Source organism: Dermochelys coriacea, chromosome 1, assembly GCF_009764565.3.
Source record: "Dermochelys coriacea isolate rDerCor1 chromosome 1, rDerCor1.pri.v4, whole genome shotgun sequence".
Taxonomy (NCBI): domain Eukaryota; kingdom Metazoa; phylum Chordata; order Testudines; family Dermochelyidae; genus Dermochelys; species Dermochelys coriacea.
The window spans coordinates 193,938,702-193,963,866 of NC_050068.2; the positions used below are offsets into that span (position 1 = coordinate 193,938,702).

Below are 25,165 nucleotides of genomic sequence, written 5' to 3' on the forward strand. Positions count from 1 at the left end.
TAATGAACTTGACACCAGAAGGAAATTCCTTGGGTGGGGTTCTGAAGGACTGCTCCTGCCAGAGCCTATGTAAGTGTTGGAGATTAACTCTGGTAAGCTTACTGGCATGCATGTAGGTCCCTTTTATTGTTCTCTGTAGTGTTTTTAGCTTAAGAATTAAATAAGCTTACATAAGAAGTGCTGTGTGACACTTTATAAGAGAAAGTTACTTATCTTACAATAGCTGTTTTTCAAGATGTGTGGTTCCCCACCTGTATTCCACTGCAGGTACGTAAGCGTGCCATGCCTGGAGCTGGAGATTTTGAAAGCAGCATCCATTGGCCCACACATACGCCCGGGCTCACCTTGTGCCTCCAACACAGGAGATGAAGGGTGAGGTGGACTGACCACCCCTTCAGTTCCTTCTCTATTGTGAATCAGAGAAGATCCAAAGCAGAGGGGAGGGAGAGGAGGGGTAGTGGAATATAGAGCAGGATCACACATTTGTAGAACCTTCAGTTACTATAAGGCAAGTAACCTTCTCTTCTTTGAGTACTGGTCCCTATGTGAATTCCACTTTGGGCGATCGACAAGCAGTACTCAAAGAGGAGGAACATGTGAGGTCATAGATGGCAGAGCCAAACGAAGGACTGCAATTCCAAAAGATGCCGAGGAGTCCTGTACCAAGGCATGGTGACTCGCAAATGTGTGGATGGTGCTCCACGTAGATGCCTTGCAGATATCAAGTAGAGGTATCTCTTGAAGCGATTCCATAGAGTTGCTTGCTCTTACCCCAAGAGGAGGAGGAAAGATTAGACAGCTGATAAAGCAAAATAAAGCCAAAGATTCCTTTTGAAATTCTTTGAAAGGATATAGCCTGACCCTTTCTGCTATTGCGACAAATAGTCCAGGAGACCTTCTGATTGGTTTTGTTCTCTGCAGGTAAAAGACAAAGGCTCACTGAACGTTGAGGGGATAGAGCTTCCTTTCTACTGGGGATGCGTGTAGTTTTGGGAAGCAAGTGAATTGATTGGTACAGATGAAACTCAGACTACTTTGGGGGTGAATATAATGAAACTTTGTCCTTATGGAATATTGCGTAAGGAGGATTTGCCATTAGTGCTCCAAGCTCACCAACCCCCTTGGCTGAGGTGATGGCTACCAGGAATGAGACCTTCCTGGATGGGAGAGACATGGAGCAAAAAGCTAATGGTTCAAAAGGAGACTTCGTGAGTACTGAGAGAACAAAATTAGAGTCCCATTGAGCGTAGGCTTTTTTTTATAGGCCAAAAGGTTCTGATTAAGCCATTCCAGCATCTGCTACTCAGTGGGTGCATGAAGATCAAGTAGCCCTATGAAGGTGGATGTTATGCAATGATTGCTGCCAAGTGGACCCACATGGCACTGATAGATAAACCTACTGTCAATAAGGAAAGAATATAGTCCAGAAGGAGAAGAATATCTGCAGCCTCTGGGGGTATAATGCACCCAGACAGAAAAATGCTTGCGCTAGACTAGGTAACATTTTCTAGTGGAATCCTTGGAAAAGATGTTCTGTACAGCTTGAGAACATGATCACTCTGAGGATTACATCTATCAAAAAACCAGGCTCTGAGATTAAGTGGATGCAGGTTGGGATGCTTGAACTTGTCATTCTCCAGGTGAGGAGATAGAGAAATGTGGGAAGAATGATTGGTGCCTGAAACAACATACATAAGAAGTTCAGGAACCAAAACTGTCTGGGCCAGTTCGGGGCAATGAAAATGACTTGTGCCCTGTCTGGCCAAATCTTGCGTAAAACTTGAGGTAGGGTGGTAGTGAAGGGAAAGCATAGTTCAGACTATCTGACCATGAAAAGAATAGAGTGTTGCCCTGGGAGTGGTGACCTAGGGCTCCTCTAGAACAGTATACACTGCATTTCCTGTTTGGGAGCCCAACTGATCCCTGGTGGGTGTCCCCCATGGAGCAATATATTGTTCGCTATGGAGTCGCATAGTTCCCACTCTTGATTGACAGTAAAGTGTCTGCTGAGAGAGTCCACTAGGACATTCTGGTTTCTTGGGAGGTAGAATGAGGACAGGGTAATCTGATTGTTGATGTACCAGTTCCACAGACCAACTGCTTTTGTACACAGGGGGACAGATCTCATCCTTCCCTGTTTGTTGATATAAAACATGATTGTGATATTGTTTGGCATTGTGAGGATATGGTGATCTTAAATGAACAGGAGAAAGGCTTTGCAAGCCCTTCAAACGGCTCACAGCTCTAGAACATTGATGTGCATTCTGGATTCTCGAGATGTCCAGGTGCCTTGCAACTTTATGGCTGTCCATGTGGGCTCCCCAACCCATCAGGGATACGTTGGTAATGATCATCCTGTCTGGGATGGAGGCAAGGAAGGGAATGCTGATACATACCTGGCACGGGGGCGGGGGGAGAAGAGTATGTTGCGTTAGGGACAACATCACTTTGGTGGGAACAGTCACTATGATGCTCATCGACTGTCAGTTCTGCGACAAGTTTGTAGGCAACAAAGGCGGAGTCTTGCAAATGGCATGACGTAAGTGCATGAGGCCATATGGTCGGGGGGGGGAGAGACAGAGAGAGAGGTCTTGACAAGAACTCAGGGGTTATGACCTAGCCTAAGACATTGTTCAGAGCCTGAAACCTGCTCCTCGGCAGGCAAGCCCCCACTGTGATTGAATTTAAGGTGTCTGTGTAGGGGTGAAGATGGAATTTTTGGCATTTACGTTGACCCCCTAAAGAGGAAAGGAATTGCAGCATTGTTGAAGTTGATGTATGGGTCTCTTGACATGATCTGGCAAGAAGGGCCAACCACAGAAGTAAAGGAAGACGGTGAAGCCATGGCATTTGATATAGGCTACTACTACAGAGAAAATCTAGGGGTGATAGCAATGCCAATAGGGAGTACTCTGTACTGAAAGTGGCTGGAGCCCAGGAATCTGAGAAAGCCTCTGTGAGCGGGGTGTCCACATGACAGTGGCATCCTTCATGTCGAGAGCTGTAAACCACGTGTCCTTTTCCATGGAAGGAGTTACAGATGCTAACAATCATGCAAAACTTGCATTGGCGAATAAAGTGGTTGAGATGGTGGAGGTCAAGAATGGGTCTCCAACCACCCTCCTTTCTGTATACACAGAGTAAAAACCACTCCCTTGGAAATGGAGAGGAACCCACTCTATCACTCCTTGCTCTAAGAGAGATTCCACTTCTTGTCTGACAAAGTTTGTGGCCCCCAAGAGGGGATGGGGAATGGGTTTTTGGAAGGGGTAGGGGCATAAATTCTTATTGTATATCTGGAATGGATGATGTTCAGCACCCATTGCCCATTGTTACTGCACTTCAGGTGTTGAAAAAGAGTGCTAGACAATCCGCAAAGGATGCCTGGGAGTCAGGAGGTGTTGGACTTAGCCATTTGCAGCTCTTGAGCTCCTGTCAAAAATAACATGCAGCTGAGTTCTGGGATTCGGATAAGGAACCTCCTGTGGAAGGTGGGCAGAAGCAGGTCTTGTGAACCTTCTGCCTCTGACAGGATGGCTCATAAGGTCTCTGGTGGAAGAACTGCTGAGTCATTGGTCTAGGCTTTCATGGTTGCTGGTGGAATTTTATCTTTGGGGCAGGTGTATATATTCACAGTGAGTGGAGGTGGCTCTGGAGTGTGTAAGAACGCATAAAGTCTTCTGATTAAATAAATGAGTCTCTTTGAAGGGTAGGTGCCAATCTGGTGCCAATGGAGCCCTAGACTTGTAGGCTTTCTTGTCATGCCTCTGAAACCTAGGCTGTACTAAGTTCTTTGGGGCTGAACTTATAGACTTGCTCGGTTTAGGTGGGCTGGATCCTACATCTTCAAAGTGGATTTGCAGGAAGACTTAGTCTCTTGCTTATGAGAATGCTCCCTGCTCTCCAGATAAGACCCCACAGAGGGAACTGTGGGAGTAGACTCTCTTGCTCCTGAGTCAGACCTCCTGACAAGAGGCGCATTCCTTGCTGAGTTAGGCTGATGTATGGGGGTGGAGGGAAGAGGGTGTACCCAGGCCTGAGTCTGATTGCGGCCTCATGGGCTTTTCCAGTAGGTGCTTTCTAAAGCTAAGTTCTTGCCCTTCCTGGGTACGGTTGGAGAATGAATGGGAGATACTGCATCTTGCCACAATGTAGGCTTCTTTGATGCAGTACAAGCTGACTGAGAGGGAGTGTGGGCAGGAAGCACTATTTTGAAGCCTGGAGTCCTGGGCAAAGGTCCAGTATCCAACTAGGGATCTGGGAGACTTACTATCCATAAAAAACTAAAACTATCAGATTAAAAAAAAAAACCAAAAAACAATAACTATTTACAGATCTCTAAATCTAGTCACAGATAAAGGAGAAAGCTGAAGCTTTGGATACTGGAGGTTCTGACCTGTACCACGCGGTGGTGAGAAGGAACTGGAGAAGCGGTTGGGTCCTTTGTCTCTTCGGTCAGAGGCACGAAGCGAGCAGGGCGTATGTGTGGACAAATGGACACTGCTCTCAAAATTCGCTGGCTCTAGGCACATGGCGCACACATGTGGACCCACAGTGGAATACACACAGTGACCAGCACTCAAAGAATAATTACTCTGGTGTTAGTCTCTGTCTAAGCAGACCTGCTTACTCTCTCTTTAGAGTCTCTCACTGTATATTCATGGCAGGGACTATGCCATCTCAAATACCCTGGTCAGAAGGGAGAGTGAGGTGCATTTCCACTCAAGAGAGGTGACGGCCAGGGCAACTTGAAGCCTAGGGGGCCTTTGCTAGACTACAGAGCGGGAGTACAGATGCTGTCGCTCTGAACTGTGACACAAACAATGGGTGAAACCCTGGCCCCACTGATATAAATGAAACAGAATTTCACCCAGTATGTAAAGACTCTAGAATAGGAGTGGCTAAGTGGTGGTCAGAGGACTAAATGCAGCCTAAGGAATTAAAAAAAGGCAGCCCACAGCTGTGCTTATCTTAATACAGAGGAACTTGGGTACCTGGACTCTGCAGACACAAATGTGTTACACTACTGTAAACACTACATTGGAAAGTCACCAATGTATTCTCCCCCCCCTCCCTCCAAACTCCTTTGTTTGGCAAAGTATGGAAACTTCTTGCTGTATGAGGACTACTTTGTGAGTGGGAGTCTGCTGTCTAAGTAATACAACACAATACGTAGCACTCAGAGTGCTTTTTATCTTCAGAGTGAGTTACAAGCATTAACTAATTACCCCTGTGAGCTGGCCAAGGATAATCCCCACTTTACAGATAGGAAAACTGGAGGCAAAGATAAATTAAATGACTTGCATAAAGTGAGAGTGAGGGAGTAAAAGCCACAATTAAAACACTGGAGTTCTCAACTCTCATTTTCAATCCGCCCTCCCCACCTACCCTTTGTTGTCTATCCCAGTAGATAATATTGTTGCCTTTTAAAAATAATAAATACACAAATAGGCAATGGTTAAAGGGAAGAAAGAAACAAGACAGGTTAAAAGGTGAACACTTAAAAATAGTGTATACCTGAGTACAAATGGTCTACGGGACGATGGCTACAGCAGCACAGGCATGGTACTGCAGCTGCACCTCTGTAAGAGTTGTAGTGTAGACACTTTCAACATAGATGGAAAACCCCCTTCTGTCTGTGTACTTATGCCACATCTCTAAGAGGTGGCAGCTAGGCTCACGTCAGAATTCTTCCATTGACCTAGCTACGTCTACAGTGGGGTTAACCTAACTATATCCCACAGGGCACAACAGCTTTCAGTGCCCTAAGCAACGTAGCTAGGTCAATCTAGCTCCAGCCAGTTTTTGTTTTTAGGGGGAGATAGCTCTATTTTTCTTTTATTATTTGAGGGTGTGCATACAGTATGCATTAGCACTTCTCAAGACCTCAGGGGGAAGTGCCAAGAAATAATCTCCAGATTTAGTTCAGCCTAAAATATGGTCTCCTAAAAATAATTCAGTCTGTGTGGTTCTTTCTAGTTTGGTAAAAGCATATAGAGGCTCTCAGCTAGCACTTCTGTTTATCAGATGCTGTTAGCCTCCATGCATCAGAAATGTGGTGTTAAACTCTGGGTAGGAGATGGAGGAGGACAGGAAGCAGACCAACCACTATATGCAACAGTGAAATCTAGTGAATCTCGTAAATTTAGATTTAGTGAACTCTAAAGAGGAAGTTCCAACTGAGTTTGAAAACTCCACTTAAAAGAGTAACAATAATTTGGCTTTAATATTTAGATCAGGGGTTCGCAAACTTCATTGAACCTTGACCCCCTTCTGACAACAAAAATTACTACATGACCCCAGGCACAGGGGATGCTCCGGGACTGGAGCACCAAATGGGGAAAAATTGGTGGTTGCTCTGCACCTCCGGCAGCTCCCCACCCTGCCCCGCCCCAGGTCACCTCCACCTCTGAGTGCGCCGCATGCCTGCTTTTCCCCCCCAGCTCCCAGCACTTGCACCGCAAAACAGCTGATTCGCAAGGAAAGTACTGGGAGGGAGGGGAGAGGAAGGGGAACGCGATACGGTGGGGAAGAGGGGCCACGATTTGGGGAGTGGTCCAATAGAGGTGGGAAGGGGGCAAAATTGGGGCAGGGACTTCAGGGAAGGGGTTGGAATGGGGGTGGGGCAGGGGTGGAGTTGGGGCAGGGCCAGGGGGGTGCGAGCACCCACCGGCGCCGGGGAAAGTTGGCGCCTATGACCCCAGGGGGGCGGGATTGAAGCCTGAGGCCACCTGAATCCCACTGCCCCAGGCAGGGGGAGGGGGCCAAAGCTGAATCTCAAGGGCTTCCGCCCCAGGCGGGGGGGCCTGTAACCGGAGTCCCAACACACAGGGTTTAAACCCTCAGGCTTTGAGTTCAGGTGGTGGGGTTCGGGCTTTGGCCCCAGGCCCCAACCAGTCTAAGCCAGCCCTGGTAACCCCATTAAAATTTTTGAGAACTTTGAGAACTGACTTAGATATTCAACCAGATAAACTGATTGCACTGCCATGGGGAAAATCATAACCAGGGTTTATAATGGACTATAAATGCTTGAAAGTCCCCGAGCTGAAAGATCCACACAGCTATTTTTAATGCGCTAGCTCGAGCTTCCCTAACACAAGTTTGTCTACTTGGGCTGGGAGGCTGGTGCCCAGCTGCACTGTAGACATACCCTAAATGGACAGCCTCCTTTTTAGATGTCTTATTTTGGGCTTTATAACGATTGATTATGTGTTAATCTGAGGATTTAGTTGTAATTCAAAAGTGTAGCTAACACTTGGATTTGGTGACTTGATCTTAGTTTGATCTTATTTTGACAACTGTTTAATCCTTAGTTTAGAGGAGTCCGTAGTGGTTTAAATCAGAACAATATGTTTTCTTGATTTTAGCTTGAATAAAATGTATAAAAATATACTGAGTCATATTGCTTTCAAACAATTAGGATCAGAACCACTGAGAACCCAAATAGGATGGCTCCCCTTGAAAGCAACCCTTTAGTTCTCACAATACAAAATAATAAAAAAATCCAAGAACTAAAAATATAAAAACCCAAGAAAGGAGAAATAGGCAATGGTTATAACAGAGGAAGAACCAGAAAGAGGTTAAAAGCCATAAGAAAATAGGCAAAGGTGAAGGTTAAACAAAAGAGAGTAAAACATACTTAGGTGTGGGCTTAAGAAACTGTGCAAAGTTTAGGCACAGGGCTAAGTACATGATTCTCTCCCCATACAGTTCAATCTGAATCTGAACAGGTAAACATCAAGTGATCCATCCCCAGTTGCCCATTCCCAGCTTCTGGCAAACAGAGGGTAGGGACACCATCCCTGCCCAGACTGGCTAATAGCCATTGATGGACCGATATTCTCCATGAACTTATCTAGCTGTTTTTTGATCCCTGTTATAGTCTTGGCCTTCACAACATCCTCTTGCAAAGAGTTCCACAGCTTGACTGCATTCTGTGAAGAAATACTTACTTTTGTTTGTTTTAAGCCTATTGCCTATTAATTTCATTGGCTAATCATACTTCTTGCGTTATGAGAAGGAGTATATAACACTTCCTTATTTACTTTCTCCACAACAGTCATGATTTTATACACCTCTATCATATCTCCCCAAGTTGTCTCTTCTCTAAGCTGAAAAGTCCCAGTCTTATTAAATCTCCTCATATGGAAGCTGTTCCAGACCCCTAATTGTTTTTGTTGCCCTTTTCTGTACCTTTCCCAATTCCAATATATCTTTTTTGAGATGGGGAGACCATATCTGCACGCAGTATTCAGGATGTGGGTGCATCATGGATTTATATAGTAGAATTATGATATTTTCCTCTTATTCTCTATCCCTTTCCAAATGATTCCCAACATTGTGTTTGTTTTGACTGCTGCTGCACATTGAGTGGATGTTTTCAGAGAACTATCCACAATGACTCCGAGATTTTTTTCTTGAGTGGTAACAGCTAATTTAGACCCCTTCATTTTATATGTGTAGTTGGGATTACGTTGATTCATTTATCAACATTGAATTTCATCTGCCATTTTATTGCTCAGCTCTACCCCCTTTACAGTGCAGTGGTTGGGAGTAATCCCTACCTTCCTCCTTTCCCTTCCCCACAAGTACCCTCCTTAGGGCTCACCTCTGCCACTATGCCTACAAAGCACAGCTGGCTGACAGCAGCTAGGAAGGTGGCGTGGTATTATCCTCCCCTTCCACTCCCAATTACTTAGTACCACTGTTTTATTGGAATTAAAAAAGAAATCTCTTTCACACTCGAAGAAAGAGCTTATATTAGCAATACTGTGTACAACATGACTACGATGAGACAAAATCCAAATAAGTGCCAAGTGCAAACAGGGTCTGCACATCCCACGATCCCGCAGCAGCAGAATTTGCCATGGAATTTATCCTTGCTGCAGAATTGCACTCCACAGTTGCATAGCATTGCACTGCACGGCCGCCCCCCCCAAAGCAGAATCTCCCCCCGGCCATGTGGGTTATAGAGCACAGGGGGCGGAGGGGAAGAGGTGCAAGAGGTTCTTTGGGGGTGGGGGCATGAAGAAACTGGGGTCCTGAAGGACCTTCTGCCATAATATCATGAGCAGGATAAAAATAGAATGGGTATTTCGTATATTTATATAGGATATATTATTAAAAAAAATAGTCCTTCCGCTTTGCAAACACCACCAATGCCCCGGCCAGCAGCTGCTGCATTCTGGCCACCCAGCTCTGAAGGCCCTGTCGCTGCCAGCACTGCCAGAGTTCCTTCTGTGTTGCTGCTGCCTTCATAGCTGGGGCAGCCGGGGCAATCACGTTGTCTGCCACGCTGCAGAACTATTTTTTAAATCCTGTTCCCGTCCCACAATACCCACTCCAGCTGCTTGTGCCATTGTTTGTTGAATTTTTATCCTGCTCCTGCTATTATGGCAGCGGGATCCCAGTCCTGCTACAGGGTAGAGCCCTTCCAAAAACAAACAAACAGTTTCAGATGATAGATAATGGAGGGGGAGGTGTGACAAATTCCATGAATGGTAAGGGGGAGCACAACTGGAAAAGTTTGCTCACCACTGCTAGAGAGAGAAGCCTGCCAGAAACTCCACCTGGTAGAGGACCAGAAGCAGCCAATGCAGGAGCCTTCCAACTTCTGGACACTCCACTGAAAACTGTAGCATGTTCTCTGACTTTCACTGTCCTGTGCTGATTGGTTGTTTGTGCCAACCCTTCAGCACCCTCCTCGGAGTCTCTTCTCCTGAGCTTCCTTCAACACTTGTTCCCACGATTCCTTTTTTCTTCCGTTTACTTTCCAGTTAGCTGATCCCCTTCTACGTAACCAATCCTTCACCCCAAAATGAAAAAATGGCATCAACATGAAATTTGCTGCCATTCCATTGTTCACTCTGCTTGTGTTCTGCTCCCCCCCCCACCTTGTATCTATCCTATTTACACATTGCTGTCTCACTGTTTCCTTGGACTTCCCTGTCTGTATCTATATGCTTTTTTCTTGTCTTTTATTTCGACGGTAAGCTCTTTAAAGGCAGGGACAGTCTTTTTATTCTAACAAATTTACTAGAGTATAAGCTTTCGTGAGTTACAGCTCACTTCATAAATGCATCCGATGAAGTGAGCTGTAACTCACGAAAGCTTATGCTCTAGTAAATTTGTTAGTTCTAAAGTGCCACAAGTACTCCTTTTCTTTTTGCGAATACAGACTAACACAGCTGCTACTCTGAAACCTGTCTTTTTATTCTGTGTTTGTACAGCACCTAGCACAACAGGGTTCTGGTCTATGACTGGTACTCCCAGGCGCTACTGCATGACAACAAAACAACATCTATTACACAAACACACACACGCTTTTCTAGCTCTCGTGGTTGCCAAGAAAATATTGAAAACGAACTAGGAGTGAAATGAAGCAGCATTTTCTACTGAGAGGTGTAAACTGCCCCATTCATGTCCATGAGATGTTAAATCTAAAACCTAAAGGCAAGTGTTTACATTTCAATACAGCTAACTCTTTCACAGCTCATTTTTTTTTTTTTTTAGCAGAAACATCCAGCTAAAGGTCATATTCCACAATCACAAACTACCTCCCATGCCTTCTCAGTGGCCAAAAGCCCCTCTGTCCCTGATCCACTTATCAAAACATCTGGTTTCCCCCACTTCCATTTTTTAATGCAGTTGTGTTGTCAATACAAAAAATCTGTGACACAGAAAACGAGGCCAGCACAAACTAACAACATTTCAGACCAAATTCAACACAAGGGGAAATTACTCATTATAATATTTGATTATTTACATTAAAAAAATTAGAGGTTTTTAATTAGAACTGCTACAGATTTTCAAGTTTGCTATACCAGAATGATGCAGAATCCAGGGCTTTGCTGAAAAAAATTAGGCCCAGCTCGCCTAAAAATGCATGGAGTCTTTACTATAAAGGACTGGACAGTGTGGGTGAGATGGCATCATTTTGTCCCAAGGCTGTAACTACACTGAATTTTGGCTTAAAATTACTGCAATAGCACCAGTGCACTTCCACTGGATTTCTAGGGTAGACAAGGTGCCAGATTTTTAAGAATTGTCTATTCCTGCACAGAGCATGTCTAGGAGACACTGGTAAAAATGCCAATGGTTGGCCAGAGCCCTGTCTACACTAGAACTCGCACCAGTAGAACTGGTGATACTTCAATGGCAGGACATTTTAAAAAGCAGCTCAGGGTAGATTGGGCTAAAAGTGTGCCCATAATCACACAAAATTAAGAAATCAATTATTTGTTCCCTGCCTGTACTGCTCTTGTGTGTTTCTTTTCTCAAACTATTTCCATTTCTGCTTGGATTCCAATATTTCTGGATAGAAACTTAAGAAAAGATTAAGTCTGCTGAGTTGTTTATCCAAAGATCTCCAAAAGATTTTACAAAAGGTGGGTAAAGTTCTTTCTTATTTTACACATAAGGAAGTTGAGGCACACAAAGTCAGAATGACTTGGCTAAAGTCACACTGTGAGCCAATGGCCGAGTTGGAAATAGAAGATACAATTTTCAAAAGTGTCTAAATAATTTAGTCTCCTAAGTTCCATTTTCAAAAGTGATTTAGGCACTCAGGGCCAGATTTACAAAGGTATTTAGGTGATTGAAGCTACACATAGGTGCCTAGGGGGATTTTGAAAATCCCCTAAAAGCAGGTGACTTCAATGGGCGTTACACACTTAGTGCTTCTGTAAATCCTACTAGGCACCTATCTCCATCTTGGGTACCTAAATACCTTTGTAAATCTGGCCCATTAAGGGTCTGAGTTTTATTGAAAGTCAATGGGACTTAGAATCCGAAATGCCCAACTCACTTCTGAAAATTTGACCCAGAATCCAGATCCTCTTAATCCCAGTCCTGAATTCTAATAGTAGAGCACACAGCTTTCCATTATCATAACAGAGTCACACAGTTCTTTCCCCGATGACCTTTATATGACAAAGAAACAATGTTGTGAAGTTCCACGTTTTCCTTACTTTAAGGTTCAACCCTGCATGGAGCTAATCAATCCGGTCTCAGTCCAGCAAAACAATTACGCACATTCTTAATGTTTAAGCAGTGGGACTCACATTCGTGAGTGTTTTCCTGGACTGGGGCCAGAGTGCTTCACAGCTGGCAGGATCGAGCCCTTTATTACAATGTGTATTTCACCTTGTATCAAAAAATTTTAAAATCAAAGTGCTTTTAGAGGATTTTTTGTTTTTCGGTTGTGGATATGAAGGTATTTATTTATTTTTTTTTAACATATATTTATTCAGTGGTTCCCCTATTTTTCCTAATGAGAAATCAACAAAACAAACATATTTCCTACCAGATGACCTATACGACTCATTCATAATTTAGGCATGGTAATTTGAAAGGTACTTAGTAAGAACTGTACCTATATACCAATACGCAGTCTCACATCTAGCCTTTAAGAAAGGTACTTACTTCTTGTAAACACCACTAGAACATATACTTGTGCAAACACTGTCCACACAAAATACTGTTCACTGACCACACAAAATTTCTTTATCACTGAATGCTTCACAGCTGGGTACAGTCTAAGCAGTCCAATATAGCACAAATAGGCCACACAGGTCACAATGCAGCATACAGGCATAACAACATTAGTGGATGTGACAGGATAGGGAATGAAGAGGGGCACCATGGCCAAGCTCCAGGGAGAAGGATTAAGCACAGGGAAATGGGGAGAGTTGGGGAATAGTAATTTAAATTGCATTATCTGAGAAAGAGGGTCAGGAGTCAGACTGGGGAAAACAGAGGAGTCTTGCAATGGGATCATCTGAGGAGATTCAAGGAGTCAGTTAAATAAAAAAAGAGGGAGAGAGGCTGTTCCATGCAGCAGGGTCGACATGGGAGAAGAATCTCCTGTCCACTGGTGAAAGACCAAATGGCTATGGGAAGAGTAAAGGAAAAAATTTATCTAGTGAAAAACTTGGTCAACAGCTTGGACTTTGATTCTGCACAACTTATTCACTTGAAAATTTCCATGGGGGTTTTGAGAGTGCTGGAAATGCAGGATCAGATCCCGAGAACAGAGACAGAAATGATTTTGGAGAGCTGGAGGGGGCTGGGTGGAGGGAGGGGCAAATACATGGTGGAACTTGAAAACTAGGAGGGTGATTTTCAACTGGATTCTGTAAAGAATAGGAAGCCAGTAAAAATTTCTGAAGATGGAGGATTGGCAAGGGGGATATATTCTTGGGTACTGGTGCGGAAAAAAGGTCACATTTTGGACAATTGTAATTTGTAGAACTGAGATACAGGGAAATCATTAAAGCAGGTGTTACTCCAGTCAAGAGGCGATGAGATGAGACAATAAATAAGAGTTTTGGCAGAGGACTATTCAAGACTGTGTCTGCTATAGCGGGGATGGAGACAGAAGCAGCCAACATTAGAGAGCTGTGGCAGGTGAAAAGAATTCAGGGTCAGTTTCAACAACTCAGCTCCTGATGGTAGAGGGGAAGTTGAGATTTAAGCAGAGGAGGTGGAATGATCATGAGGGGAGGCCTTCAATTAATCAGCTTTTTTTAAATATAGAAACAAAAGGAAGATATTGTCAGAGCCGGAAGCAAGTGAAGTTAAAGCAGACAGAAAGTGAGGTAAGGGCCAAAAGAGTGAAAGGGATACAGAATTGAGTATCCTCTGCATGGAAGCATTACCCAAGACTGAGTTCAGAAAGGTGGCCAGAAGCCTTGACTGAGTAATGCACCAGTACCTTTTTCCGGAACATTAAGCTTCTCCTTTTTGTGCTTATATTTGTTGACAATTTTGTGGAATAAGTTCTTTTTCTGAGACTGGAATGAACCTACAGACAATATTAATAATAATACATTTTTAATTAGAAGTTTTTATACAGCAAAACAATTATAGCATGTAGAATATAACTACCCCTATAGCATGCCATTTCATTTTACAGTGCAGTGCTTGATCCAACACCCACGGGAGTTAATGGAAACTTTCCATTGACCTCAGTGGGCATTGGATCATTCTCCTCTAACATGAAAGAAAGATACCAGTTTAGTTTAAGAGAGTGAGGATGACAAGAAAAGTTGACTATGTAAAAATAGCCCCTTTTCCCTCCAAACATCTGCTCTCTGTGTATGTTCAGAGTAAGAGCTCTTTGGTTTCAGTGACAAAAGTAAGTTTTTACTAATTGCAGAGCTAATGCAGCTCTGGGAGCTAGAGTTTCTCCTGGCTCATGCATCATCCTCAGTTCTGACTGCAGAATCTTTATTACTTAGGATGGTGCCCAAATATCTCAGGGAAATTTGAGCACTGGCAGTTAGAAAAATGTCTTTCGACTGGTAAACAACACAGAAGTGGCCAAGACACAACAAACAGGTAATCCTTCCACTGCAATGCCATTTTTACGGAGTCACTATTGAGCAGAAGTGCACTGTAAAGCATTACCTCCAAAAAAGAAGCAGGGAACCTAGTCTTCATGCTAGCTTCAAACTGGACCCCCCCCCCTTAGAAGAATTCAGAGAGGTATGCTATACGAAATGACAACTTGTGGTTTTTATAAGATGGAGTACTTTCCATGTGAATCTGATTTGATACTAATTCACTTGAACGTGCTCCTAGCTGCAAAAACCACCTCACCTACTTGTCTTTAAAATACACACACCACGAATATTTTAAGTCCTGGAATTTCAAGCTAACAGCAGAACTACATACTGCCAACTTTATCTATACTGGTCTTCCTCCAATCCCCCATCGAAGTCTTCCATCATTGCTGCCACAAATACAGCTCCACTAGCAGGAAATATGAAAGTGAAATATGAAACCTAGCAGGAAATATGAAAGTGAAAAGGGTAGCATAGAGAAGGCCTAAATATAATTATTTATATTTAAATATGGATTCTCATACCTACATATAAAGATAAAAGCAGTATAATCAAGCAAGGAACTTGGAAACTGTAAGGTGCTTATGCACTTTGGTTTGGGAAGTTCCTGCCAACAGTCAATTTTTTCAGTTTGATATGGTAGTTAGAAGTCACAATTGAAAAGTTACAGCACTATGCAAAAAAGGACAGTCCTCAGTTGGTTTCCATCATGAGTAATTTTAGCTTAAGTCTGAACTAATTTAATTATAAATGGTTGATAAAAGTTAAATAACTTCAACCGAGTAGGTCAAATTAGTTACACAAGTTCAATCCTTCTTCAGTGCATATAGTTGCATCCACATTACTGAGCACAGAATTTGGCCCGCTTTGCATTCTTTACCATGGCAAGCCAGGATGCCAGAGTACATGGGAAGTTATTCTAAGGTGAGAAAAAATGTTAAAGCTATTCTTATCTACAAGTTTATTTATATCCGATAACAAAAGAAGAGCAGACAAATCTGCTCTCTGTACTTGGGCTTGTTATTAAGCTACTGTACTGATTAAAAGGGGCAGAAGTAACACCATAAATAGATTTAGTCAGCACCACAGAATTGTTTCAACCTTTGATTTTCATGAAGGCATGATTTCCTTTTACAGAATCTGATATTTGTCCTTTTAAGAGAGTTGCCTTCATGTATAACACCAGCACATTTCGTCCTATTCCTTATCCACTGATCTGGAAAGACCAGGAGCACAACGAGTGCATGGGTAAGCACGATCCATGCACGTTTGTACAGAAAAGTGTAAAGTCATGGCAGTTGACATACACTGAAGAGTGCAGAGTGGCGACAGGGAGAGTAAAAGAAAGCCCCAGAATGACGACTTGACCCAAAGCAGCAAAAGGACAAATCAATCAATAGAACTGTTTCCTAAGTGGTGTGGAGCTGATGAGCAGCAAAGAAAAGTTGAAAAGGGTTAAGCAAAACCAGGCTTGGAAAAGCAGAGGCAGGCAGAGGGAAAGGTGAGGGCTGAAAACCTGGCTCCCCGAAGTCAATGGCAAAAATCAATGGGGTTAGGATTTCACCCCAAGGCTCCAGCAGGACTGAATATTGGCGCAGGGCTCCATGCTAGCAGATCCAATGAAGGGTCAAGCCCTAAAAGATGAAAAAAATTGCTTTTGGAATGACCAAAGGGGTGATTTCAGCTAGGAGATTATTGGGATATGTGGCACATTATAAAATAGTACAGAGGTTTATACTACTATACTCTAAATCTGCATCTTATACCAACACTGCATAGCGAAGTACAGCTCAGCAGTGTCAGAGAGATTGCTGAGCACTGGAAGCAGATATTCTGCACAGAAGCAGTGACTAAGGAAGCCACAGAAATAGGTTATGTGCTATACAAATATTACACAGAATGAAGAATGTGTTTTGTTTATGATCCTCTTTCTACCATCCCTTCTAATCAGCTCATCACAACTAAACAAAATTGAAACAACCCCCTCAATGGGTATTGGTTTCATGAAAACTTCTGTTCTCAAATGGAAACTCAAAGACATGGACTTTAGGGATAGGGAAAGGAAACTCTTCTCTGTCCCCTCATTCTGGGTTCCATTTTTCCCCACTTCCCTCTCACATAGCCAGCTGCAATAGTCACTAGAACATCCTTCAGCAGGGATCACGGATAAAGTGGAGTAAAGGTGAAAACAGGTCATTTTTGTGACATACTATGGCCCAACAGTAAGAAAGTCTTGATTCCATGAAAAATTCTTTCAATGTTAATCTATTTAGTTGGTTGATGAGCTAATTACAGATGCAGTTTGTATTGTAGGTGAATATATTAGCATGTGATTGACAATTACCTAGGGAGGTTGTGGAATCTCCATCATTGGAGGTTTTTAAGAACAGGTTAGACAAACACTTGTGAGGGATGGTCTTGATCATACTTAGTCCTGCCTCAGTGCAGGGGAATGGACTAGATGACTTATTGAGGTCCTTCCCGTCCTACATTTCTCTGATTCCATGAGTCTAAGAACCAAAGCTCTTGGATACAAACAAACAAACACTAAGATGATGATATCAGGTCCAGACCCCAGGGTGCAAGTGTTACCCTTGTTATCAGTATTGTAGAGGCCAAGGAATGATCCAGTCATGGAGATCAAATAATCGTTCACTCTTACGGGAGTAAAACATATTTTAGGAAACTGCTTCCTATGGGGAAAACGTTCAGATGTACCTTACCCATACACACAGCTTGTGTGCTCTGGTGTCCTTCAGTGGGTGGGTGTAGTTAAATAGCAGAGCTGGAGGTGTGTCACAACAGGCAAAAAAGGCACCAGCTCATTAGGGATTGGCACTTCAGGGCAAATGAAAGAAAAGGTGATTGGAGAAGAAAGCTAATTTGACTGATGTGCTGAATGCCCTGCTTATCCTGCTTGTTTTGATTACTCGACATATCAGGCCTGAACCACCTCTTGTTTAGACTGCTATAAATCAAGATTAACTCAATTTGAAGTTAATGGCTTTAAAACAATACAAACTGATGTAACACTACTGTCTTCAACTGAAACAAGCAATGTATGTGATTTCTTAAGTATTTAAGGCCTGATTAACAAACATTTACTTTTAAAAAAAATTTACTTAAGAAAAAATGACACAATATGTCATGTCCTAGCATCCTGGGAACCGTTCTGTCACATTGAAGCCTACTTACTGAATTTTTAGTGGCAGTTTATGGAGCACTGATCTGATCCTGTGAAAGCTTCTCTAACTACTGGTCACTAAGAATACATGGGAAGTCTATGTGCTACAAAGCTGTGGACACTTGCCCAAGAGAAAAATAGAATGTTCTTAAACAAGCTTTCTCTGGCTTATGTGCTATCATTATTACTTCTCATGTGTACCACAGTCAGACGTAGAATCCTCAACCAATACTGGGGCCCCACTGTGCTGGGTACTGTATAAACACACAGTAAGTGACAATCCCGCTCTGATGAATGGTCTATAACGACAAGATAGACAGAGGGTGGAAGGAGAACCAGAGGTATAGAGAAGAGAAGACAGCTTGGTCTTCCACAGTTGGTCAGTGGAAAAGGCAAGAATAGATTCTAGGTCTCCTAAGTCCCAATCCGGTGCCATATCCACTAGACCAGTGGCATTCAACTTTTCCAGATGACTGTACCCCTTTCAGGAGTCTGATTTGTCTTGTGTACCCCCAAGTTTCACCTCACTTAAGAACTACGTGCTAACAAAATCAGACAAACATATAAAAGTGTCACAGCACACTATTAATTACTTTCTTATTTTTACCATATATTATAAAATAAATCAAATGGAATATAAATATAGTACTTACATTTCAGTGTATAATATATAGAGCAGTATAAACCAGTCACTGTCTGTATGAAATTTTAGTTTATACGGACTTTGCTAATTCTTTTTCTGTAGTCTGTTGTAAAACTAGGCAAATATCTAGATGAGTATGCGTCCCGCTAGTTGAGAACCACTGGACTAGACCCATTCTGCTTCTCCAATTCATTTGAAAAATGCTTGAGTTCTAACACAGGAAAAAAGTACCCCTCAGAACTATCTCTATAATTTTCTTCTATAATTTTTGTAAGGCTTTTCACTATTTGTGCTTCGCTTAATGTGCTTCTTTATTAGCAGCATGCACGTAAGACCCCATTCACAGACATGCACATCTGACCGTTTCTCAGGTCAATATTTGATAGCAATCTTTGCAGACGTAACAGTCTATATATAGCAGGTCATCTATCTGGTCAGCTGTTAACTTAAAGGCAAATTTGGAAAGCCAACAGTGGGTCTAGGCTACAGGGCCTGCCACTACTCATGGCAATATCCTGTGATGTAGTGAGGGTAAGTTTGGGAACCAGCTTAACGAAGTTAGCCTTGGTGGGGCAGTTATCTTTTACATGGTTAACATTCTCTTGCACATGGTTGGGTCCGGGTTGCTTCATATCCCTGCCTCACATGATCTGCAGTATCCCAGAGTCCACTTCCAGCCAGTGTGGACAACACTTGAGCTACTCATCTCTGTTGATCTGATACATTTGTTGGCAGCACAATCACTGCTTAGTAGAGCTGACTGAAATTAGGAATTTCCGTTCCTTGGGAACTTGCAACATTTCAGGGGGTTTTGTTGTTGTTCTGAACTGGAATGAAATGTGGAAAGTTTGAAATTTCCCACAAAATGAAATTTCTGATATTTTTTTGTTTCAGATCAAACCTTTTAATTTTGAGACTTTTTAATATATATCTTTTAATTGTATATAATTTAAATATACACAAATCTGGAAACAAAATATCTAAGTGTTCCATTCCCCTGTTGAAATGCTTCCCTTCAATTATTTCCCCCCCAGACAAAATTATGTCAAAATCAACATGTTCCCGGGTTTTGATTTTGTTGAATTGATGTTTTTCAATGGAATAAGTGCTTTGACGGAAAATTTTTGACCAGCTCTACCTCTTGGTATCTCAGTGCCAGCCCACGAAGGAGCTGTGCTGACTCACCCAATAGCTGCAAGTGAATTTAGTATTCATGGAAATGAGGAACTGTTAGCTGTGGTTTGGCCAGACATAAGGTATGTCTGCACTTCAAGCTCGGGTGTGAGATCCAGCTCAAAGAGACATCCAATAAAAATAAAAGCTAGCTACAGTACACACCCATCTGAGAACCTAGGCATGTATTTGGAGCAACTAGCTCCTCCTCCTATGCTCTATTTTTAGCACACTAGCTCGACTAGCGCTTGCATGACTACGTCTCCTCAAGCTGAGAATCACACCACTAGCTGGAAGTATAAATGTACCCATGGGATAGGCAAGTGCTGTATAATCTTACCCAGAGGGCTCTGCCAGTACTACTCATACCTGACCTGTAACACACCTGAAATTGCATTGCTGGCCTTCTCTTGAGACAAGAGACTGGAAAAATTCAAGGCTTTCCAACTGTGCTTTGCAAAAACGGAGATGAGAATGAGACCAACTTGCTAACAAAGCCAAGGGCAGAATTCAACTTTTCACTATTTGACTATGGAACATATCTCATGATACCCAGACAAATGAGTACGTCAATAAAGCACCGAACAGTGTTTCTGTTGCTAGAAATCAGGGAAGTTACTGCTGATTACCACCACCAATTAGCAGTTGGCTCCCAAAACGTGCTGCGTAATAAACCACCAGATTACGGTGCTATAGTATTGGTTCATATGCTCTGGTCAGGCTTGTAGATTTCTCAGATACAAACTATATAGTTGCAATTAGCAACCATCAGGCCTCAGTAAATATTATGGACAATGGCTAATTTTGACAGAACCTGCTCAGCCCATCTCTACTTACATAAATACAAAATCAATACTATATTGGGCACGCTCTATAAACATCATCATAAACAGTTCTGTTCCATGTATTGTAATTTGGTTGCTCTTGATTCAAACAAACAGCACAAAACTACGTACGTTTGAACAAGGTACTTAGATTGGCAAAAGTAGTCAGTTACTGCCACCAACACAGTGATCAGACAGTAGGAGTTATTCTCATTTTATCAATGTATTCAGCATATTATTGCCTCAGCTCTGCAGAACAGAATTATTGGTAATCATTCCTCCTTTCCTGATGCACTTATATTCACATACATTATAAATACCATGGGGTCAAAGAATTAGCCCTAAAGGATACTCACCAACCCTACACAAACCATGCACACACACACACAAACTGCAGCAGAACATGACACAACTGGAAGTTTCTGCTCATGAGAGATTGAGTACTGGACTTAAAAGGGTTCAAAATGGAGGCATCACTGCAGAAATGTTTTATTTCCAGAGTGAGAACACGGTAAATCAATGAATAAAAAGAAAAAAGGAAAAACAAAATCTGTGAAAGTCCTGGTAATAACCAACTTTGTCATGATGAAGAAAGCAACATTGACTCCACATTCCTCACATGCAGGCAAGCATGCTGAGGTAAGAAAATAACTCCTGAACCCAGCACAGTAGCTATTACGGATTATGAATGTACTTCAGAAAGCACCTTACCTTTGTTGGATTTTGGTTGTTCCACTGGGCAGCTTCCAACCTTCTTCTTTTTCCTTGGAACAGATGCGCTTTTCCGGTCAAACGTAATGGGACTGTACTGAGGGAGGCTGTTGAATTTTTTTTCAAATTCTTCTTCCAATTTTGCTAAACTAAAGAAAGGGAGGGGAAAAAAAACAAAATCAAATCACATGGTTCACACAGATAAAGTTAAAAACAGTTTCTGGGTCGATAAGCTTCAGTGGTACTTTTATACCTGAACTCATCACAGTTAGGTCATTTTACATATACACTAAATTTTTAAAAAACTGAACGATTGTGTTTGGCATTCAATCCTGATCTGTCATGTGAAGGAGATTAATCGATCAGAAAAGAAGGACAAAAACACTGAAAAAGAGTGCCACCAATATCAGTGAGTAAATAATACTGGATTATGAACAAAAAGGTTTTCTGAAAAAGGAGAAAATCTTTTAAAAAAATAAGTTGCCTTTTTATTTATAAAGGGAGCCTTTATATTAAAGCTCTAATTGGTTTCACACACACACACACACACACACACACACACACCCTCCCCCACTATCCCCACTGCCAAAACTATGAGAAAAACAATTTACAAAAGCCAAGCAAACAATAAACAACCAACCAAACTACTTGATATACACAGCTCTTCAATAAGGCTTCTGGGAAGAACCGAGGGCATTGGGCTAAGGATGCAGCATGACTGGACTGGCTGCTGCATTTATCTGGTGATATATTAAGCCTTACACAAAGCCAACTGCATGATACTTTAATTGCTTGTAAATGTATTTGTTGTTAGGGCGACTAGAGCTCCTGTACATATGTTCATAGAATCATAGACTATCAGGGTTGGAAGGGACCTCAGGAGGTCATCTAATCCAACCCCCTGCTCAAAGCAGGCCCAATCCCCAATTTTTGCCCCAGATCCCTAAATGGCCTCCTCAAGGATTGAACTCACAATCCTGGGTTTAGCAGGCCAATGCTCAATCCACTGAGCTATCCCTCCCCTGAGCTTGTGTGGTTTTTGTTGTTAATACTAAATCAATAAACTAGTGCTGACATGAGAAGTCTGAGTTTTCCTAGCTCTAATTTTCTTTGCTATAAAAGACCAGCAGACAATGAGAGTAAACATGAATGCTTGGTGAGACTGCCTCTAAGCACTGTATGCCTGGAAGAAAGGCAGAAGTGTGAGTTTTTCAGTTTTCTCTGAAACAGCTCTTAAATGAAGCATCATTACGGGCAATGAAACTCGCAAATTGGAGTTGATTTACTTATCCCCGTAACCATTATTCTGTATTTTTGTTAGAAATGTATTTCATCTTTCTCTGATGTTCAATCAGAGCCACGTAGAAGAGCAGTGGTTTCAGTTACAAAACACAGACTTGGTTTCTAGCAACTGTTTTGTCAGTAAAAGCAACAGGAAGTGCTGCTACCATGATACTCTGTACATGGGTATCTAGACATCCATGAAGCAAGTAGAGCTGTTGCTTTGATGGCTGACATATGCTCTCCCCTCCCTGTCCCATTTCCTTTCCCAACTCCCACCACGCCTGCCTATGGTCCCGGGGGGAGGGTGCAGGTCTAACAAGTAAGCCCAACTTTGACAGCAGAAGAGCCATCATCACACACAATTTATAGCATGTGGGACGTAGAAGAAGCAGTGAGTGCTGCCATCACTAAGCCAGTGATTTTAATTTTAAAAAAGCAATTATAGTGTCAAACATACAGAGGTTTACAAACATATAGACAGGTTTCAGAGTAGCAGCCGTGTTAGTCTGTATTCGCAAAAAGAAAAAGAGTACTTGTGGCACCTTAGAGACTAACAAATTTATTAGAGCATAAGCTTTCGTGCATCCGATGAAGTGAGCTGTAGCTCACGAAAGCTTATGCTCTAATAAATTTGTTAGTCTCTAAGGTGCCACAAGTACTCCTTTTCTTTAAACATATAGACAGACATTAGCCGGCCTGAGGAGTTTGCAACCTAAGGCCCCGATCCTGTAATGACGTTCACATAGGCAGACCCCTGCACTGGTACAGGGCCTGGGTCTACCTCTGTAGAGCTCATGACAGGACAGGACCTAAGACAAACATGGCATGTAACACTAGGGAGTTGCCACTGGAGAAGACGGTAGGGAGGATACCTGGATAGGGTTGCCAACTTTGTAATATTTAAAAAACAGACACTTCCCCCCCGAGGCCCCACCCCTGTTCGCTCCTCTTTCCCTGCTGCTCGTCCCCTCTCTCCCCAACCTCTGCCCGGATCAGGATGGATTCATCCGCCGAGCCGGGGCTGGGAGTTGCAGCCACCTGACGCAGGTAGGAGGTGGCCCCAGATAAGCAGGTGCTGGTGCAGCTGATGACTCAGTGGCTCCTTGCCTCCCCCACCCACAATAACCAGACTTTGGGTGTCTGGTCAGTAGATCTGACACAGTCAGGTCTCCTTTTTGAGCGGACTTTCTGGTCAAAAACCAGGCACCTTGCAACCCTATACCTGGAATTAGTACATTTTAAAAAGGATTAATATGAAAAAGGCAGAGGATACCTGGCAGACAAGAAGAGGGAGGTTATTCCCATGGTAATGGGCAACTAATGCAAGAAAAGGTACAAATCTGAGTCTGGGAGAAGAAGGAAGTTGCAAGGTGAGAGGGGAGGGAGGAACAAGGTGTGCGGGGCTGGGGGAGGAGGAAATAAGAGGAGAGATGTAGATGCAGAGCCTTGAAGAGGAATGTTTAATATATAGGTCTGATCTACACTTAAAAATTGGATTGACCCAGCTATGCCATTCAGGGCTATGAAAAATTTTGTATCCTGGGCATAGTAGTTAGATTGACTTAACCTCCAGTGTAGACACAGCTACATCAGTGAAAGGAATCTTTCATTGACCTAGCTACCGCCTCTTGGAGAGGTGCATTAATTACATCAACAAAAAACCCCCTTCAGTCAACGTAGGAAGCAACTACACTACAGAGCGACAGTGGTACAGCTGCAGCACCTCGGGTACGCTGCTGTGGAGAAGACATCCTCATAGTTTCTTGAACTTTTAGTAAAAATCTTAAAACCATGTATTATAAAGGTTTCTTCTATTAGAACTGGTTGAATAATAGTAATGAACAACACTGCTGAGTCAGGAAATAAGTTATCCTCACATACAGACCTTCACTATCTAACCAGTTGTACAGATGGTAGCATAGTATTTGTCAAAATACATTATTCAAAACTTTTAACTGGCAAACACTGAATAAATTATTTGCATCTACATTTTTTAGATTAGTTGAGGAGCTGTGGAATTCATCATCTTCTCAAAGTGACTTAAAGTTGTAATGTAATTAAATAAATGAAAAGCTGGTTAACTTTTTAATGGAACATTGTGTAGTACGAGAAGATCTTTACAAAATCTCCGTATCACTGATGAGGACATTGCGTACTGAGAATAATAAAAGTGCAGCGTTACTTTGTGAAGTGTATACCAGGTAATAACACCACTTTGAGATTTTCAATATTTAACGTCCTTGCTATAAGTGCATTACAACTAAATTTCAGCTACACTAGGTTATGAAAAATGTTACTATAAACCTACACAAAAGAAACCTATTAAAACTTTAAGCCTAAAATACGAAGAGAATCTATTCCCTTTAATCCAATTTATTCCCTCTGAATTCAGATAATTAGAAATATCCAAGGATTTGCAAAGTATGAATGGCTAAGTAGATTTTTCACCACCATCGCTGAAGTTAAGTAAATCTGTAAGTGCTATGAGGAGAATTGCTATTCATATTCCTGAGAGCTACTTCTGTAGATCTGCAAAAGCATTAATTTTTAAGAGTAATTAATAATTATTTCTCTACTGATTTATTCCACTGCCTTAACCTGCTTATTTCCTATTCAAGTAGTTGCCTCCTTGACTGAAAATGATTTCTTTACCCTCCACTGCATTAGAACAATGCTTACAAAGGAAAATAATGACTCTTAGGTGCTACAATAATAGAAATAATAAATAAGTGAAAGGAGCACTGTCAAATTTTCTCCTTTTTGGGGGTAAAAATTAACACTTTTTCCAGTTGATGAAGCGCCTACTTAGAACTTTAAATAATGTTTCTTTGAAAATGAAATTAACCCTCTACAGCACCTCTTAGATAGGTAAATATTGTGCTTATTTTAGAAATGTGGAAATAATTATTTGATTCCAATTTACATCAGCGTAAATCATGAGTGATCACAATGGAATTAGATTGGTTTAATAATCAGTGAGAAGACAGAATCAAGCCCAGAG

The 25,165-nt window shown here is 42.2% G+C and overlaps 1 protein-coding gene across 14 annotated transcripts in view; it reads right to left on the minus strand.

Annotated features, from left to right (window-relative positions):
- BBX (BBX high mobility group box domain containing) overlaps positions 1-25,165 on the minus strand; it is a 189,916-nt gene that overhangs the window by 20,581 nt on the left and 144,170 nt on the right. For 12 of the 14 annotated variants that reach the window (XM_043510859.1, XM_043510850.1, XM_043510842.1 and 9 more), the window contains 2 exons: positions 20,881-21,029; positions 13,715-13,804 (listed from right to left, as the gene is read on the minus strand). In XM_043510859.1, coding sequence (XP_043366794.1) covers positions 13,715-13,804; positions 20,881-21,029 — 239 coding nt within the window. The remainder of the gene's footprint in view (positions 1-13,714; positions 13,805-20,880; positions 21,030-25,165) is intronic. The other 2 variants (XM_043510855.1, XM_038404292.2) reach the window with 1 other exon arrangement.